Source organism: Lygodium microphyllum, chromosome 25 (assembly GCF_053477565.2).
Source record: "Lygodium microphyllum isolate KBCC chromosome 25, Lygodium_microphyllum_v1.1.10, whole genome shotgun sequence".
NCBI classification, from domain to species: domain Eukaryota; kingdom Viridiplantae; phylum Streptophyta; class Polypodiopsida; order Schizaeales; family Lygodiaceae; genus Lygodium; species Lygodium microphyllum.
Genome location: NC_141159.1, coordinates 59,837,620 through 59,858,476, shown reverse-complemented (window position 1 = coordinate 59,858,476; position 20,857 = coordinate 59,837,620). Strand labels below are relative to the sequence as shown.

Here is a 20,857-nt window from a genome sequence, read left to right as displayed (position 1 = left end):
CCCAGCCACGCCTAGATAAGTGCTGGCCCTCCAAGCTAATCCCTTTGCCAGCCGTCAACTTCCTGGAGTCCTACTATTCCTGGACTCCCTTACTCTCTAGGCTCCCCTTAACCCCGTTCGGGCGCCCAAGAGCCCGGACGGTCATTCTCGTGCATGTTCTCCTAAATTTACCTTAATGTGAGATTAAATATCACTTTTAATGTCACATTCCACATTTATGACCTTAATGTGACATTAAATAATTCTTTTAATGTCACATTAATGTCACATTTCCTTCCCCTTAAGAATCGGTTTCGTCCTCGAAAACGATACTTGGAAGGTCTAACTGTAAATCGGGAAACCTTTTCTTTAAAGTACTTACTCGCTCCCATGTTGAGCTTTCTTCTGAACAATCTTTCCACTTGACCAAACATTCTTGATAAATAGTATTCCTCGTTCGCCTATTACGAACATTTAATATTTTTTCTGGTTCATGTGGATTAGATTGGTCATGGAATAACTCCTCAATATCATCATTTAAGATTATATTATCCAAATCACCCAGCTTCTTCCTTAATTTGCTTACATGAAAAACTGGATGTATTTTACTACCAGCAGGTAGTTGGAGCTTGTAAGCCAATTCTCCCACCCTTTTAAGTATTATGAAAGGACCACAATACCTTGGTGAAAGCTTTGGACAATGTCCCTTTTTCATAGTTTTAGTTTGTTCAGGCACCTTAAGATAGACCAATTCTCCTTCTTCAAAGGAGATGTCTCTTCGGTGAGGATCTGCATATGCTCTAGCTCGATTTTGAGCTTTTTTAATATTTTCTTGAGCAAATTTTAACATATTATTCATATCCTCCAAAAAATCTTTAGCTGCCTGAACCTTTTCCTTATGCAGTCCTATTACAAAAGGAGCTCTGGGCTGAAACCCATACATTAACATGAATGGACTATATCCAGTGGAAGAGTGCTTGGCACTGTTATATGCAAACTCTGCTATCGGTAAATACTCTTCCCAATTAGTTTGCCTTTTACTTACATATGCCCTAAGCATATCTTCAAGAATTTGGTTAACCCTTTCAGTTTGCCCATCTGTTTGCGGGTGATCCGCCGTACTCATGCTAAGTTTAATATCCAATTTCCTAAATACCGCATGCCAAAAATGGCTATCAAATTTTCTATCCCGATCAGAAACTATATTTGCCGGAAGGCCATACAATCGGTATATGTTCTCTACGAACAATCTAGCCAATTCTGGTGTTTTAACATCAGTTGAAGTTGGAATAAACCTAGCCATTTTGGTTAACCTATCCACAATTACCCACACAGAGTCGTGCCCCCTCTGTGTTCTAGATAGAGCAACAATAAAGTCCATGGAGATACTCTCCCATTTTCCCAAAGGAATTTCTAATGGATGGAGAAGTCCTCCCATTTTTAATTTTTCAGCTTTATTAACCTGGCATTTATTACATTTGACCACATAGTCAAGGACGTCCTTATTCATTCCAGGCCAATAGAACTGCCTTTTAATAAGACTATAAGTCTTATTAACTCTGGATGTCCCGCACTAGGGGTATCATGACACTCAAAGAGTATCTGGCGCCTTATTTCTATATCTTTCGGGACACATACCCTACCCTTGTAGAGTAAATAACCATTATCAATGGTAAAATTCTTCCACTTGAATCCAGTTTGAGCAACCCCTGATGCTCCATTTCCTTGTTGAACATCCTCAGATATTCCTTTCTCAGTAGAAGCACTTTCAGTTGGATCCCCATTTTTTATTGCTTCCCATATGTTGGAATATGCCGGATCAACCTGGCATTTCCCTTTTAAAGATTCAAGCAAATTGGAAGTGAACTGAGTAAAACTCAATTCATTAATGATGGGCATTCTGCTGAGTGCATCAGCTACTATATTATACTTTCCCTTTCTATATCTTATCTCATAGTCGAACTCTTGGAGGAGTTCGGCCCATCTGGCTTTATGCCCGTGTAAATCTGGTTGATCATTAAGCCACTTAATGCTTTCATGATCCGATAAAATCAAAAGTTTGGCACCATACAAATAGTGCCTCCATTTCTTCATTGCATGTACTATTGCATACAGCTTCCTCTCATAAACAGAGTAATTCTGTTTTGCACGATCTAATTTCTTGCTTTCAAAAGCAACTGGTCGATCTTCTTGTAATAAGACCGCGCCTATTGCCTTATCACTGGCATCAGCTTCAACCACAAATGGTTTATTGGGATCCACTATTAATAATACTGGAGCTGTAGCAATAGCTACCTTAAGTTTTTGAAAACTTTCATTTTGGTATGTTCCCCAATTAAAACTTTTCCCTTTCCCTTTAAGTTGGTCTGTCATTGGAACAGCTATTTTGGCATAATCTCGAATGAATCTACGATAAAATCCAGATAAACCTAGGAAGATCTGCAGCTCTTCCAGGTTCCGTGGAGGTGGCCATTCAATAATTGCCCCTACTTTTTCTGAATCCATGTTGATTCCCTCTTTCGAGATTATATGCCCTAGATATTTGACCTCTTGTGCAAAGAATTCACATTTAGTTTTCTTCGCATGAAGGGAATGTGTTCTTAACAGTTGGAATACTAATTGTAAGTGTTCCAAATGTTCTTCTCTTGATTTACTAAAGATCAAGATATCATCCAAAAAGACTACTACAAAGTGTCCTAGATAGGGCCGTAAAACACTATTCATCAGCTTCATAAAGGTAGCTGGTGCATTAGTGAGGCCAAAAGGCATCACCAAAAAATCATAATGCACGTATCTAGTACGAAATGCCGTCTTGGAAACATCTTGTGCCTTAATTCTTATTTGGTGATAACCTGATCTTAAGTCTATCTTTGTGAAGAATTTTGCCCCTTGCAATTGATCAAAAAGATCTTCCATTCTGGGCATAGGAAATTTATTCTTCACCGTTATTTTATTAAGTGCTCTATAGTCAACACAAAGTCGCATAGAACCATCTTTTTTCTTTACCAATAAAATTGGTGAAGCCCAAGGTGAATTACTTGGTTGAATAAACCCTTTATCCAGGTAATCCTTAATTTGTCTTTCAACTTCTTGATGCTGTGTTTCACTTAACCTATACGGTGGTTTTGAAATTGGGTGTGTATCCTTATTTATATCAATTGGGTGATTTATATCATCCCTATCTGGTGGAAGGCCACTTGGTAAATCAGAAGGAAACACATCTTTAAAATCATCTAACAAACTATTCAATTCATTATTAACATTCAATTCACAAACATAAGAAAATTGTTGCTTTATATTACAGAAAGTAAAAGTATTCTGTACAGGAAGAGACCATAGCATATATACCTCACAAACTTCCTTCTTTATCAGCTTCTGAACTTCAGTAGAACACAGCAAAGGATTATCAGATACTTCATGTTCACCTTGAATGACAAAAATCTTACCATCCCTTTCAAATTCCAGTGTATTATGGTGATAGCTGCGTTTTAAGGATGGTTCCAATCCCCATAGCCACTCTCCCTAGAGCAATATCAGCTCTTTCCATGTTCATTATTTGGAAATCAAGCTTATCTTTATATCCTTGAATCTCGATTTCCAAATTGGATACCATTGTATCCCATATTTTATTGTCTTGGCCTTGCATCATACGAACAACATATTGATGCTCACTGTTTTGTTGGGGAAGTTTCAATTTTTTGACAAGTGCATAATTTATAAAATTATGTGTGGCAGAGTCATCAATCATGACTCTAACCCGTTTTCCAGCTATCAATCCATGTACTCTAAGTAAATCATGTGGCCCAAAAGTAGGCTGCCACATAGAAGTTGACATACAACACTTATGTTGTACATCCATGTGCAAGACCTCTAAAGATTTATACTTTTCATGGCCCTTTAATTCTAAGGTCTGCACTACATGGATTTGTTTTTCTTTTCCCTTGCCCTTGTCCTTTCCTTTGTCTTCCCTCTTTTTCTTTTGAGGGCAATTCCAAGCAACATGGTTAGGGGATAGGCAATTAAAACACAATTTTTCTTTTTTGGCCTTATCAAAGTCATCAAGGCTTAACTTTGGCCTCATATATGGTTTCTTTTCAAAAGGTTGTTTTTTACCCTTGAAAAATGGCATTTTTCTTTTAAATTTGCCTACAAATTTTGAGGTTTCCAATTCCTTAGACTTGGGCTCCGTATCAGTGAGACTAGTGAGTGTACCTGGACGCATACTATCTTCATAAATTAATGCAAATTTAATTGCCTCTTCAAGCGTCTTAGGTAAACTCCGTTTTACTTCCTTTTTACAGTCTTTATCCAGTCCCCTAATGAATCCTCTTGTATTTTGGAATTCATCAATTCCTTCCAGTTTCACGATATTCCTCCAGGTATGTCAGTAGGGGTCGTCCCTTTTGTCTGACATAATCCCAATCTTCCCAATTTCTTTCCATTTCATTTTCAGGAAGAAATTCTTTTAAAAAGACGGATTCAAATTCAGCCCAAGTTTCAGGTATTTTATTCGCCTCCTTTAAGGTTCGCCACCACTTATATGCTTTAGGCCCCAAAGTTAAACTAGCCTCCAGTGCTTGGAGATGTGGTGGGGTATTTTTCAATTTATGTAAATCTTCCCATTTTTGGAGGAAATTAAAGATTGTATCTTTATTCCTATCTTTTTCCTCCCCGTAAAATTGAGGTGGTTTCATATCCTTTAAAACCGGATTATCCCTCAATTTATGATAAGTTTGGGGTTCTTTAGGATCTCGCATAGTCACATCTAAATCTTTCAATGAAGATGGGACATCTGAGATTTCTATCTTATTTTTATCTTTTTCCAACAATAAAGTTAACTGAGATTTTATTTCAGTAAGTGTTTGAGTTAAAAATTCCATTTGAACCCCTTGAGTTTGCACACGAGCAGAAAGATCATCGAATTGCTCTCGCGTGGCAAAAAATTCTTCCCATTGTTCTTCTTGTATGTCTGGTTCATGGGAATCTACCATAGGTTGATCCCCGGAACTAGAACTTTCCATTACCCTTTCTTTCCCTTTTTCTGCCATTAATACACTGGAATTGGAAAGCAAAAATAAGAAATTTGCATACAAGATAAAGTACTTCCCTAATTTTTAATGGCAGACAGTGGCTTCAGTTGTATATGACATTCTTCTGTCCCTCTCACAGCAATCGCAGTCCTATCCGTCTCAGGAGCAGTCGGATTTACCCGTCAACAGTAATCATGACAAAATCACGTTTTTTCATGACCCACGTCTGATGCTGGCAGCTCCACGCCTGATCTGGTCCTTGCCTGGTCTGGTCCTCGCGACCCTGGTCCTCACGTCCTTGCCTGGTCTGGTCCTCGCGACCCTAGTCCTCGCGACCTACGTTTTTTTTCTTTTTCTTTTTCTCTGCCCGTTACGTTTCTGCCCGTAACGTTAGATGTCACGTGACGTGGCGCTGCACTTCTTTTTGTTTTCCTTCACAGCCCGTTCCGACGGCCCGTCCCGTCTCGTTTTCAACGATGTGACGTGGCGCTTCTCCTCCTCGTTTTCCTTCACGGCCCGTCGCCTGGTACTCACGCGACGTTACAAAGACTGACGGCCTGACTGGCGACTGACAACCTGACAGATTTCTGACAGTTTAACGAATCTGATCGTTGAACCATAGGCTCTGATACCAATGATAGATGACGGAGAGTCAGAAAACTCAAAACGATGAAAGCACGAGTGTCCTTCACCTCCCAGCCACGCCTAGATAAGTGCTAGCCCTCCAAGCTAATCCCTTTGCCAGCCGTCAACTTCCTGGAGTCCTACTATTCCTGGACTCCCTTACTCTCTAGGCTCTCCTTAACCCCGTTCGGGCGCCCAAGAGCCCGGACGGTCATTCTCGTGCATGTTCCCCTAAATTTACCTTGATGTGACATTAAATATCACTTTTAATGTCACATTCCACATTTATGACCTTAATGTGACATTAAATAATTCTTTTAATGTCACATTAATGTCACAAGTTGTGTGTCAGCCCGCTGCCTCAAAGCACCTATCTCCTAGTAGAAAGAGGGGTCATGCCATGCAAGAGGAAGAGGAAGATTCTAAAGATGTGCATGTGCCTAAGCAGACCACCTTGCCTTCATTTGTGCATTCTTAACCTTGGGTGAGAATGTGTCAAAAGGTGGCTAAGATGGAGATTGCTTGCACTCTCATTGAGTGCAACATCAGTTTCAATGTCTTGAGTACTGTGCAATAGAAGAGGATAGTTAGGGTCATTTCCTAGGTGGGTGTTAGTGCTACAAATTCATGGTGTAGGCTCAATTACAAAAAGATGAGCACCACTATACTCGACGAGCAAAAGGCCTTGATAGATAAGGCATTGGTCCCAGTGGAAGTTGGATGGCGGTAGTTTGGGTGTACCATCATCTCTAATGGATGGAGTGATCTACGCAAGTGACACATCATAAATATACTTGTCCCCTCTTGCCTTGGTACTTACTTCTTACGCGTTGTAGATGCAGAGAAGGCAAGAGAAAAGATCACAAGTGAGTTCATCTATGGGCATATTCGTACAACCATCATGGAGATTGGTGAAGAGAATATGGTTCAGGTTGTTACAAATCCCATTGTCTAGACTTGCTTATGGAGGATACAAGCAAACTACCTTGGGTGCAGCCAATAGTTTCAAATGCTACTAGAATGACCACATTCTTTAAAAAGAAGCATCAAGCTCTAGCCATCTTTTGTAGCTAAAGTGATCTAGATATGGTGCACCCCCTCCAAGATGAGGTTTGCATATATGTATTTGGTGTTGCAAAGGCTCTTCAAGTTTAGGGATCCACTTTTGCAAAAAATTGTGGACCCAAAGTGCAGGGACATGTCTCATACACAGAAAGAGGTGACCAAAGCCATTCAAAGGCATATCTTAGATGGGTCCTTTTGTATAGAGGTGCAAGGTTTGACAATGGCTTTGGAGCCCATCTATGTGATGCTAGGAGTCTTGGACATGGAGGGCTCCATATTGGGTTTGGTCTATAACCTCTTCATGCACATGAAGAGCCATATCACAACATATCAAGCCTTGTCCCAACATAGTAACAACTAGATTTTATTCTTATACTTTTTTATGGCATATGCTATTTACCTAGTATTAATGCATAGCACATGCATTGGCCTTGCAATGTGTCTAAACTTTGATGTTGCTGATTTTTGCAATCAAGATGATATCTTGACTCTTATAGAGAGTCAGTGGAAGTTTATGGGTCGTCCTATACATGGAATAGCTCCTTTACTCCATCCTTTCTACAAGACCCCACGCTTATTCCATGAGCAAGATCTCATGAAATTGAAGGACAAGTTTATCACTCATATGTTTGACAAGGAACAGTAGCTTCAAATAGATGTAGAGATGTCTAGCTTCATGAATACCTTAGGGCCATCATTTTCACAAGCGGTGGCATTGCATTTGGAGGCTACTAGTCTTCCTCTCACTTGGTGGCAAAGTTATGGTCGGCAAGGTATCCATGTCTGACTAGTTTGGCTCTACCTATACTCTCACAAGTAACTCACTCTCTGAAGTTTATGTTCTCTCTCTCTCTCTCTCTCTCTCTCTCTCTCTCTCTCTCTCTCTCTCTCAAATGTAGCAATGGCAATTATTAAGCCAATGACACCTACAAATGCAAGATTACTCAATAGGTGCTTGTGAGCGCACTTAGAGTGCTTGTTCTTTGATCCATACAAAGATCTGGAATCGCCTTAGCACTTCTCGATTGGAAAAGTTAGTATATTGCAAGACCAATATGAGGCTTCTGGGTGTCCACCGCACCTTGGGGACACCCAAGCAACTATGAACTGCTAGCTATTTACACATTTGAAACAATATATCTCTATATTCGTATTTAAAATTTACGTTATTGTCAACAAATGTATACTTTGTTGCCACCTTGAACAAGTTGATCCCTCATGTATAAAGTTAGTGCATGATCCAATCACAAAAAAAGACTAGCATATCAAGGATGAGTAAGAGATTTTGCGTACGCTATAGAGAGATGGAGGAGGTGGATAGGCGTGTGACGAGGTCACGCATACGTGCTTATAGCATTCCACTACATGAGGAAGCTGCAGATCTAAAGAGTGCTCAATAGAAAGGCATTCGCAAAGGGAAGCTATCCATTCGGACTCCTCAACAATGTGCAAATGAGGCAGTCTCATTCACATTGAGGAGAAAGAGGATCTACGTGTTGTCATCCAAGCTACATGCCCTAGAATGGTAGAGCCAGAGTTCGACAGCACAAGCAATGCCATGGCGGATGGAGACATGCTCTCTATAGCCTCATCATCGTCCTCTTCTGGTCATGAGTTTTGCTAGAGCCAAGGTAGTGGGCACTCGTGACTAAAGTCAAATCTAGACATTTTCGTATATTTTAGCTGGGTGTTTTTATTTATGTATGCTCCATTAGGAGCCATCTTGACTTAACATTTGTCACCTTTGTGGGTTGTTCCTTCTTAGAACTTAGCAATTGTACATAATTTGATGCAATGTTATGTTTTGGCTCTTTATCATATAGACTTCATCCATGTTAGTTTGATCATCTCAAATTTCAATTTTCCCTATTTAGTATTCAATGTTATGTATGTGTTAAATATTTAATGCTTAAAGGTTTAAATTGTCATGGTCATAAGTAGAGAATGTATATATAACGCAATAATTGCCTAGTACTTGGTTAATGAATCTTGAGTTTGATGATGTACATCGTGTGTAGTAATGTCTCTCCAAGTAGTTTGGATAATATGCATAATGTACAATGGGAAATACCCTAAAATGTCCTCTTGTTTATTATTTTTTAACGTAGATACATATTTTTGCGTACCTAAAAAATTTATCCATACGGAACAACGTACAATACGTATTTATATTGTACCGTACATTACGTATGGAACCACCTTGCAATAATAAAAGCTTTCATGGAGTTGAATCTACTAACTACCTCTTTGAGATGGTCATCATGCTCCAAGATAAGCAGGGCAAGCTCCTCCCACAGAAGAGTTTGTCAGGCCTTGATGTAAAAAGGCTAGTGTAGAAAACATCATACTACAAAGATGGTAGCTAAGTCAAAAGAATCATGGCCATATCCTTTAAAGATATCATCCTGTCAAGGGAGGAAAGCTCATCCCTCTCAACCTATTGATGTGATCTTTTATGGAAGGAGAGTCATCAACAACGAGCATCCATAGTTTCTTCTAAAGAGTAATCCGGTGGGCAAATATCTTCTAATGGTACAAAGAAGTAAGCTTTGTCCACACTTCTACTACCTGTTTCAACCTGCACACATGCACTAGGATAAAATCTAGCAAGCTCATAAAGAGAAAATATTAAGCTTCAAAATTAAGCCAATCCCGTAGGGCTACACAATCCATCATTGATCCCATGGGGGGATTCTCTACAGGACAAGGAATAGGGCAGGTAACAAGCTCCCAAAGATCGAAGGTGTCAAAAATACATACTACCTTACAAAACCTACACTAATGGAGCCATCATAGACATCCTGGGATCCAAACGATCTTCTTTGGGGAGAGAAGGAAGAATAAGGACTTGCACTGATGGAGCCATCATAGACATCCTAGCGCCAAAAGGATGGACCCTATGGGAGGCATGAAGAGAGGAGAAAGGAGATAGTTGCTCCAATTTGTGTAACTAGTCAAGAGAGGATTCTCGTTCAGAACAGGGCTAGGACCTCCAATCTTCGCTATGATCACGCCACCGCTCGAAGGGAGTATGAATACTCCTCATTTGAGTCATCAAAGCCTTGAAACCAATGATAAGATATCTTTGTAGAACTTGCAAACATAGTTGCTGCATTTTGCTGTAGGAGAGCCCGAATAGAGGGAAAATCAGCAACACTTGCAAAAAGAGAGTTGTAGATGTTCCATCTTTTTGGATGGCACCTTATGAAATGCAAAAAAATTGTGTTTACAATAGCGAACAACATGCCAAATTTTGAGTTTTCAACAACACTATGGTCTCCTCTTTAGCTGGAACTTCATATCCTCGCACAGGCGATGATACCATGTGAGAGTGCGCAATGGAAGAGAATCACAAACACAAAGAGAAAAGAAGAGGAGAAGAGATAGCAAAAGGAGAAGAAAAATCTACACTGAACAATGTAGGAAAGCTGAATACAATAAGTACTGATCACTCCCTACATAGGCCCAAGGCATCAATGAGGGCACCGGATCAGGCTGAATAATGATGACAGTACCTGTGATGGTTGACACTGATGCAGACAGAGTGTGCAGCTAGCAGTCCTCACTGGAGATGGAGAAGAATGCGGCAATCTGAATGTGCCCATAGCTGCCAAAAAGAAGAATGAATCTGCCCCACACTGGCCATAAATAACCAAAAAAGGCAAAATCTGGCCGACCAGCAACCTAGAGGCAGAAAAATGCAGCCGGCCTGGTCAAAACTGACCGATCAGCACTGACTGCTGCTGAAAATGCTGATGTGGCAGGTCCTGTGGTATATCGCAGCCATCTGGAGACTAGGGCTGATGCACAGAGTGAACACACCTAAACCAATTGACAAAATAAATGCATGCTCCACAGTGAGCAGCCTCCTCCATCAAAACACAAGACATATCACAGCTCCTAATGCCCCCTTTTGACTCAAACTGAGGCTCATAGGCAGGAGATGACAGTGCATGACAAACATGACTGCTAACACTATGATCTAAGTTACCATCAAGTGAGATGTCTTCTACTCACTTCATGCAGATTTGACTCCAAAACGAGTTGAAGTATGTTGTAAAATGCACTCAACATGACAGGCAATAATGGAAAGTGCCTCTTGCCTATGTTGTTGCTACTAAATGATTCTGTACCCTTGCTTTTTCACCGTTCAAAGCTAATTGAGCCCGTGGCTGTGAAACAGATCTCTCAATATTTTTGTTGCTATGACTAAAGAAAAACATGGACCACGTTACCATGAGTGTGCAACCTCTTCCATAGCAGTTCCAAAGACAAATAGAATATAACGAGAATAGGAAACAAGCACACAAAAAAAACCTCAGGTTTTTTTCAATCCACTGAATGCATATAAATGAGAAAGATTATGCTATGCTGTATGTGTATCAAAACAGAGAAACGGCATAATCCATAGTTAACCACTAATTTGTGAGGGCTATGAGTTGAATTTATGGTTCAGAACGCTCTGATTAAACCACTGAATTATGAGAGAAGGCGGCGAGCCAATGGCATGGGAGGGCTGTACCTTGAGTGCCTCTTTGACAATGGGGTCATCTTGAGGGTTGAGGATGGCATTGATTTGAGCGCGGCTGCTGCTTTTGCTGCTGGGGAAGCAAGAAGAAACCATGGATGTTCGAGGCGTCCTCGATGTCACATTGGGGACGACGGGGCTGACGATAAGAAACTGCAGCAGAACAAATTCAACAACAAACATAACAATCAAGGGATGTGCAAGCGCGCGCTCGCTCGCTCGCTCTCTCTCTCTCTCTCTCTCTCAAATGTAGCAATGGCAATTATTAAGCCAATGACACCTACAAATGCAAGATTACTCAATAGGTGCTTGTGAGCGCACTTAGAGTGCTTGTTCTTTGATCCATACAAAGATCTGGAATCGCCTTAGCACTTCTCGATTGGAAAAGTTAGTATATTGCAAGACCAATATGAGGCTTCTGGGTGTCCACCGCACCTTGGGGACACCCAAGCAACTATGAACTGCTAGCTATTTACACATTTGAAACAATATATCTCTATATTCGTATTTAAAATTTACGTTATTGTCAACAAATGTATACTTTGTTGCCACCTTGAACAAGTTGATCCCTCATGTATAAAGTTAGTGCATGATCCAATCACAAAAAAAGACTAGCATATCAAGGATGAGTAAGAGATTTTGCGTACGCTATAGAGAGATGGAGGAGGTGGATAGGCGTGTGACGAGGTCACGCATACGTGCTTATAGCATTCCACTACATGAGGAAGCTGCAGATCTAAAGAGTGCTCAATAGAAAGGCATTCGCAAAGGGAAGCTATCCATTCGGACTCCTCAACAATGTGCAAATGAGGCAGTCTCATTCACATTGAGGAGAAAGAGGATCTACGTGTTGTCATCCAAGCTACATGCCCTAGAATGGTAGAGCCAGAGTTCGACAGCACAAGCAATGCCATGGCGGATGGAGACATGCTCTCTATAGCCTCATCATCGTCCTCTTCTGGTCATGAGTTTTGCTAGAGCCAAGGTAGTGGGCACTCGTGACTAAAGTCAAATCTAGACATTTTCGTATATTTTAGCTGGGTGTTTTTATTTATGTATGCTCCATTAGGAGCCATCTTGACTTAACATTTATCACCTTTGTGGGTTGTTCCTTCTTAGAACTTAGCAATTGTACATAATTTGATGCAATGTTATGTTTTGGCTCTTTATCATATAGACTTCATCCATGTTAGTTTGATCATCTCAAATTTCAATTTTCCCTATTTAGTATTCAATGTTATGTATGTGTTAAATATTTAATGCTTAAAGGTTTAAATTGTCATGGTCATAAGTAGAGAATGTATATATAACGCAATAATTGCCTAGTACTTGGTTAATGAATCTTGAGTTTGATGATGTACATCGTGTGTAGTAATGTCTCTCCAAGTAGTTTGGATAATATGCATAATGTACAATGGGAAATACCCTAAAATGTCCTCTTGTTTATTATTTTTTAACGTAGATACATATTTTTGCGTACCTAAAAAATTTATCCATACGGAACAACGTACAATACGTATTTATATTGTACCGTACATTACGTATGGAACCACCTTGCAATAATAAAAGCTTTCATGGAGTTGAATCTACTAACTACCTCTTTGAGATGGTCATCATGCTCCAAGATAAGCAGGGCAAGCTCCTCCCACAGAAGAGTTTGTCAGGCCTTGATGTAAAAAGGCTAGTGTAGAAAACATCATACTACAAAGATGGTAGCTAAGTCAAAAGAATCATGGCCATATCCTTTAAAGATATCATCCTGTCAAGGGAGGAAAGCTCATCCCTCTCAACCTATTGATGTGATCTTTTATGGAAGGAGAGTCATCAACAACGAGCATCCATAGTTTCTTCTAAAGAGTAATCCGGTGGGCAAATATCTTCTAATGGTACAAAGAAGTAAGCTTTGTCCACACTTCTACTACCTGTTTCAACCTGCACACATGCACTAGGATAAAATCTAGCAAGCTCATAAAGAGAAAATATTAAGCTTCAAAATTAAGCCAATCCCGTAGGGCTACACAATCCATCATTGATCCCATGGGGGGATTCTCTACAGGACAAGGAATAGGGCAGGTAACAAGCTCCCAAAGATCGAAGGTGTCAAAAATACATACTACCTTACAAAACCTACACTAATGGAGCCATCATAGACATCCTGGGATCCAAACGATCTTCTTTGGGGAGAGAAGGAAGAATAAGGACTTGCACTGATGGAGCCATCATAGACATCCTAGCGCCAAAAGGATGGACCCTATGGGAGGCATGAAGAGAGGAGAAAGGAGATAGTTGCTCCAATTTGTGTAACTAGTCAAGAGAGGATTCTCGTTCAGAACAGGGCTAGGACCTCCAATCTTCGCTATGATCACGCCACCGCTCGAAGGGAGTATGAATACTCCTCATTTGAGTCATCAAAGCCTTGAAACCAATGATAAGATATCTTTGTAGAACTTGCAAACATAGTTGCTGCATTTTGCTGTAGGAGAGCCCGAATAGAGGGAAAATCAGCAACACTTGCAAAAAGAGAGTTGTAGATGTTCCATCTTTTTGGATGGCACCTTATGAAATGCAAAAAAATTGTGTTTACAATAGCGAACAACATGCCAAATTTTGAGTTTTCAACAACACTATGGTCTCCTCTTTAGCTGGAACTTCATATCCTCGTACAGGCGATGATACCATGTGAGAGTGCGCAATGGAAGAGAATCACAAACACAAAGAGAAAAGAAGAGGAGAAGAGATAGCAAAAGGAGAAGAAAAATCTACACTGAACAATGTAGGAAAGCTGAATACAATAAGTACTGATCACTCCCTACATAGGCCCAAGGCATCAATGAGGGCACCGGATCAGGCTGAATAATGATGACAGTACCTGTGATGGTTGACACTGATGCAGACAGAGTGTGCAGCTAGCAGTCCTCACTGGAGATGGAGAAGAATGCGGCAATCTGAATGTGCCCATAGCTGCCAAAAAGAAGAATGAATCTGCCCCACACTGGCCATAAATAACCAAAAAAGGCAAAATCTGGCCGACCAGCAACCTAGAGGCAGAAAAATGCAGCCGGCCTGGTCAAAACTGACCGATCAGCACTGACTGCTGCTGAAAATGCTGATGTGGCAGGTCCTGTGGTATATCGCAGCCATCTGGAGACTAGGGCTGATGCACAGAGTGAACACACCTAAACCAATTGACAAAATAAATGCATGCTCCAAAGTGAGCAGCCTCCTCCATCAAAACACAAGACATATCACAGCTCCTAATGCCCCCTTTTGACTCAAACTGAGGCTCATAGGCAGGAGATGACAGTGCATGACAAACATGACTGCTAACACTATGATCTAAGTTACCATCAAGTGAGATGTCTTCTACTCACTTCATGCAGATTTGACTGCAAAACGAGTTGAAGTATGTTGTAAAATGCACTCAACATGACAGGCAATAATGGAAAGTGCCTCTTGCCTATGTTGTTGCTACTAAATGATTCTGTACCCTTGCTTTTTCACCGTTCAAAGCTAATTGAGCCCGTGGCTGTGAAACAGATCTCTCAATATTTTTGTTGCTATGACTAAAGAAAAACATGGACCACGTTACCATGAGTGTGCAACCTCTTCCATAGCAGTTCCAAAGACAAATAGAATATAACGAGAATAGGAAACAAGCACACAAAAAAAACCTCAGGTTTTTTTCAATCCACTGAATGCATATAAATGAGAAAGATTATGCTATGCTGTATGTGTATCAAAACAGAGAAACGGCATAATCCATAGTTAACCACTAATTTGTGAGGGCTATGAGTTGAATTTATGGTTCAGAACGCTCTGATTAAACCACTGAATTATGAGAGAAGGCGGCGAGCCAATGGCATGGGAGGGCTGTACCTTGAGTGCCTCTTTGACAATGGGGTCATCTTGAGGGTTGAGGATGGCATTGATTTGATCGCGGCTGCTGCTTTTGCTGCTGCGGAAGCAAGAAGAAACCATGGATGTTCGAGGCGTCCTCGATGTCACATTGGGGACGACGGGGCTGACGATAAGAAACTGCAGCAGAACAAATTCAACAACAAACATAACAATCAAGGGATGTGCAAGCGCGCGCTCGCTCGCTCGCTCTCTCTCTCTCTCTCTCTCTCTCAAATGTAGCAATGGCAATTATTAAGCCAATGACACCTACAAATGCAAGATTACTCAATAGGTGCTTGTGAGCGCACTTAGAGTGCTTGTTCTTTGATCCATACAAAGATCTGGAATCGCCTTAGCACTTCTCGATTGGAAAAGTTAGTATATTGCAAGACCAATATGAGGCTTCTGGGTGTCCACCGCACCTTGGGGACACCCAAGCAACTATGAACTGCTAGCTATTTACACATTTGAAACAATATATCTCTATATTCGTATTTAAAATTTACGTTATTGTCAACAAATGTATACTTTGTTGCCACCTTGAACAAGTTGATCCCTCATGTATAAAGTTAGTGCATGATCCAATCACAAAAAAAGACTAGCATATCAAGGATGAGTAAGAGATTTTGCGTACGCTATAGAGAGATGGAGGAGGTGGATAGGCGTGTGACGAGGTCACGCATACGTGCTTATAGCATTCCACTACATGAGGAAGCTGCAGATCTAAAGAGTGCTCAATAGAAAGGCATTCGCAAAGGGAAGCTATCCATTCGGACTCCTCAACAATGTGCAAATGAGGCAGTCTCATTCACATTGAGGAGAAAGAGGATCTACGTGTTGTCATCCAAGCTACATGCCCTAGAATGGTAGAGCCAGAGTTCGACAGCACAAGCAATGCCATGGCGGATGGAGACATGCTCTCTATAGCCTCATCATCGTCCTCTTCTGGTCATGAGTTTTGCTAGAGCCAAGGTAGTGGGCACTCGTGACTAAAGTCAAATCTAGACATTTTCGTATATTTTAGCTGGGTGTTTTTATTTATGTATGCTCCATTAGGAGCCATCTTGACTTAACATTTGTCACCTTTGTGGGTTGTTCCTTCTTAGAACTTAGCAATTGTACATAATTTGATGCAATGTTATGTTTTGGCTCTTTATCATATAGACTTCATCCATGTTAGTTTGATCATCTCAAATTTCAATTTTCCCTATTTAGTATTCAATGTTATGTATGTGTTAAATATTTAATGCTTAAAGGTTTAAATTGTCATGGTCATAAGTAGAGAATGTATATATAACGCAATAATTGCCTAGTACTTGGTTAATGAATCTTGAGTTTGATGATGTACATCGTGTGTAGTAATGTCTCTCCAAGTAGTTTGGATAATATGCATAATGTACAATGGGAAATACCCTAAAATGTCCTCTTGTTTATTATTTTTTAACATAGATACATATTTTTGCGTACCTAAAAAATTTATCCATACGGAACAACGTACAATACGTATTTATATTGTACCGTACATTACGTATGAAACCACCTTGCAATAATAAAAGCTTTCATGGAGTTGAATCTACTAACTACCTCTTTGAGATGGTCATCATGCTCCAAGATAAGCAGGGCAAGCTCCTCCCACAGAAGAGTTTGTCAGGCCTTGATGTAAAAAGGCTAGTGTAGAAAACATCATACTACAAAGATGGTAGCTAAGTCAAAAGAATCATGGCCATATCCTTTAAAGATATCATCCTGTCAAGGGAGGAAAGCTCATCCCTCTCAACCTATTGATGTGATCTTTTATGGAAGGAGAGTCATCAACAACGAGCATCCATAGTTTCTTCTAAAGAGTAATCCGGTGGGCAAATATCTTCTAATGGTACAAAGAAGTAAGCTTTGTCCACACTTCTACTACCTGTTTCAACCTGCACACATGCACTAGGATAAAATCTAGCAAGCTCATAAAGAGAAAATATTAAGCTTCAAAATTAAGCCAATCCCGTAGGGCTACACAATCCATCATTGATCCCATGGGGGGATTCTCTACAGGACAAGGAATAGGGCAGGTAACAAGCTCCCAAAGATCGAAGGTGTCAAAAATACATACTACCTTACAAAACCTACACTAATGGAGCCATCATAGACATCCTGGGATCCAAACGATCTTCTTTGGGGAGAGAAGGAAGAATAAGGACTTGCACTGATGGAGCCATCATAGACATCCTAGCGCCAAAAGGATGGACCCTATGGGAGGCATGAAGAGAGGAGAAAGGAGATAGTTGCTCCAATTTGTGTAACTAGTCAAGAGAGGATTCTCGTTCAGAACAGGGCTAGGACCTCCAATCTTCGCTATGATCACGCCACCGCTCGAAGGGAGTATGAATACTCCTCATTTGAGTCATCAAAGCCTTGAAACCAATGATAAGATATCTTTGTAGAACTTGCAAACATAGTTGCTGCATTTTGCTGTAGGAGAGCCCGAATAGAGGGAAAATCAGCAACACTTGCAAAAAGAGAGTTGTAGATGTTCCATCTTTTTGGATGGCACCTTATGAAATGCAAAAAAATTGTGTTTACAATAGCGAACAACATGCCAAATTTTGAGTTTTCAACAACACTATGGTCTCCTCTTTAGCTGGAACTTCATATCCTCGTACAGGCGATGATACCATGTGAGAGTGCGCAATGGAAGAGAATCACAAACACAAAGAGAAAAGAAGAGGAGAAGAGATAGCAAAAGGAGAAGAAAAATCTACACTGAACAATGTAGGAAAGCTGAATACAATAAGTACTGATCACTCCCTACATAGGCCCAAGGCATCAATGAGGGCACCGGATCAGGCTGAATAATGATGACAGTACCTGTGATGGTTGACACTGATGCAGACAGAGTGTGCAGCTAGCAGTCCTCACTGGAGATGGGGAAGAATGCGGCAATCTGAATGTGCCCATAGCTGCCAAAAAGAAGAATGAATCTGCCCCACACTGGCCATAAATAACCAAAAAAGGCAAAATCTGGCCGACCAGCAACCTAGAGGCAGAAAAATGCAGCCGGCCTGGTCAAAACTGACCGATCAGCACTGACTGCTGCTGAAAATGCTGATGTGGCAGGTCCTGTGGTATATCGCAGCCATCTGGAGACTAGGGCTGATGCACAGAGTGAACACACCTAAACCAATTGACAAAATAAATGCATGCTCCAGAGTGAGCAGCCTCCTCCATCAAAACACAAGACATATCACAGCTCCTAATGCCCCCTTTTGACTCAAACTGAGGCTCATAGGCAGGAGATGACAGTGCATGACAAACATGACTGCTAACACTATGATCTAAGTTACCATCAAGTGAGATGTCTTCTGCTCACTTCATGCAGATTTGACTGCAAAACGAGTTGAAGTATGTTGTAAAATGCACTCAACATGACAGGCAATAATGGAAAGTGCCTCTTGCCTATGTTGTTGCTACTAAATGATTCTGTACCCTTGCTTTTTCACCGTTCAAAGCTAATTGAGACCGTGGCTGTGAAACAGATCTCTCAATATTTTTGTTGCTATGACTAAAGAAAAACATGGACCACGTTACCATGAGTGTGCAACCTCTTCCATAGCAGTTCCAAAGACAAATAGAATATAACGAGAATAGGAAACAAGCACACAAAAAAAACCTCAGGTTTTTTTCAATCCACTGAATGCATATAAATGAGAAAGATTATGCTATGCTGTATGTGTATCAAAACAGAGAAACGGCATAATCCATAGTTAACCACTAATTTGTGAGGGCTATGAGTTGAATTTATGGTTCAGAACGCTCTGATTAAACCACTGAATTATGAGAGAAGGCGGCGAGCCAATGGCATGGGAGGGCTGTACCTTGAGTGCCTCTTTGACAATGGGGTCATCTTGAGGGTTGAGGATGGCATTGATTTGAGCGCGGCCGCTGCTTTTGCTGCTGGGGAAGCAAGAAGAAACCATGGATGTTCGAGGCGTCCTCGATGTCACATTGGGGACGACGGGGCTGACGATAAGAAACTGCAGCAGAACAAATTCAACAACAAACATAACAATCAAGGGATGTGCAAGCGCGCGCTCGCTCGCTCGCTCTCTCTCTCTCTCTCTCTCTCTCTCTCAAATGTAGCAATGGCAATTATTAAGCCAATGACACCTACAAATGCAAGATTACTCAATAGGTGCTTGTGAGCGCACTTAGAGTGCTTGTTCTTTGATCCATACAAAGATCTGGAATCGCCTTAGCACTTCTCGATTGGAAAAGTTAGTATATTGCAAGACCAATATGAGGCTTCTGGGTGTCCACCGCACCTTGGGGACACCCAAGCAACTATGAACTGCTAGCTATTTACACATTTGAAACAATATATCTCTATATTCGTATTTAAAATTTACGTTATTGTCAACAAATGTATACTTTGTTGCCACCTTGAACAAGTTGATCCCTCATGTATAAAGTTAGTGCATGATCCAATCACAAAAAAAGACTAGCATATCAAGGATGAGTAAGAGATTTTGCGTACGCTATAGAGAGATGGAGGAGGTGGATAGGCGTGTGACGAGGTCACGCATACGTGCTTATAGCATTCCACTACATGAGGAAGCTGCAGATCTAAAGAGTGCTCAATAGAAAGGCATTCGCAAAGGGAAGCTATCCATTCGGACTCCTCAACAATGTGCAAATGAGGCAGTCTCATTCACATTGAGGAGAAAGAGGATCTACGTGTTGTCATCCAAGCTACATGCCCTAGAATGGTAGAGCCAGAGTTCGACAGCACAAGCAATGCCATGGCGGATGGAGACATGCTCTCTATAGCCTCATCATCGTCCTCTTCTGGTCATGAGTTTTGCTAGAGCCAAGGTAGTGGGCACTCGTGACTAAAGTCAAATCTAGACATTTTCGTATATTTTAGCTGGGTGTTTTTATTTATGTATGCCCCATTAGGAGCCATCTTGACTTAACATTTGTCACCTTTGTGGGTTGTTCTTTCTTAGAACTTAGCAATTGTACATAATTTGATGCAATGTTATGTTTTGGCTCTTTATCATATAGACTTCATCCATGTTAGTTTGATCATCTCAAATTTCAATTTTCCCTATTTAGTATTCAATGTTATGTATGTGTTAAATATTTAATGCTTAAAGGTTTAAATTGTCATGGTCATAAGTAGAGAATGTATATATAACGCAATAATTGCCTAGTACTTGGTTAATGAATCTTGAGTTTGATGATGTACATCGTGTGTAGTAATGTCTCTCCAAGTAGTTTGGATAATATGCATAATGTACAATGGGAAATACCCTAAAATGTCCTCTTGTTTATTATTTTTTAACGTAGATACATATTTTTGCGTACCTAAAAAATTTATCCATACGGAACAACGTACAATACGTATTTATATTGTACCGTACATTACGTATGAAACCACCTTGCAATAATAAAAGCTTTCATGGAGTTGAATCTACTAACTACCTCTTTGAGATGGTCATCATGCTCCAAGATAAGCAGGGCAAGCTCCTCCCACAGAAGAGTTTGTCAGGCCTTGATGTAAAAAGGCTAGTGTAGAAAACATCATACTACAAAGATGGTAGCTAAGTCAAAAGAATCATGGCCATATCCTTTAAAGATATCATCCTGTCAAGGGAGGAAAGCTCATCCCTCTCAACCTATTGATGTGATCTTTTATGGAAGGAGAGTCATCAACAACGAGCATCCATAGTTTCTTCTAAAGAGT

The 20,857-nt window shown here is 40.6% G+C and overlaps 1 protein-coding gene across 4 annotated transcripts in view; it reads right to left on the bottom strand.

Moving 5' to 3' along the window:
• Positions 1–20,857, bottom strand: part of LOC148014274 (uncharacterized) — a 65,104-nt gene that overhangs the window by 6,832 nt on the left and 37,415 nt on the right. For 2 of the 4 annotated variants that reach the window (XM_087666370.1, XM_087666369.1), the window contains exons 12-14: positions 18,987–19,145; positions 15,103–15,261; positions 11,221–11,379 (exon numbers count right to left, since the gene is read on the bottom strand). In XM_087666370.1, the coding sequence (XP_087522496.1) occupies positions 11,221–11,379; positions 15,103–15,261; positions 18,987–19,145 (477 nt within the window). The remainder of the gene's footprint in view (positions 1–11,220; positions 11,380–15,102; positions 15,262–18,986; positions 19,146–20,857) is intronic. The other 2 variants (XM_087666372.1, XM_087666373.1) reach the window with 2 other exon arrangements.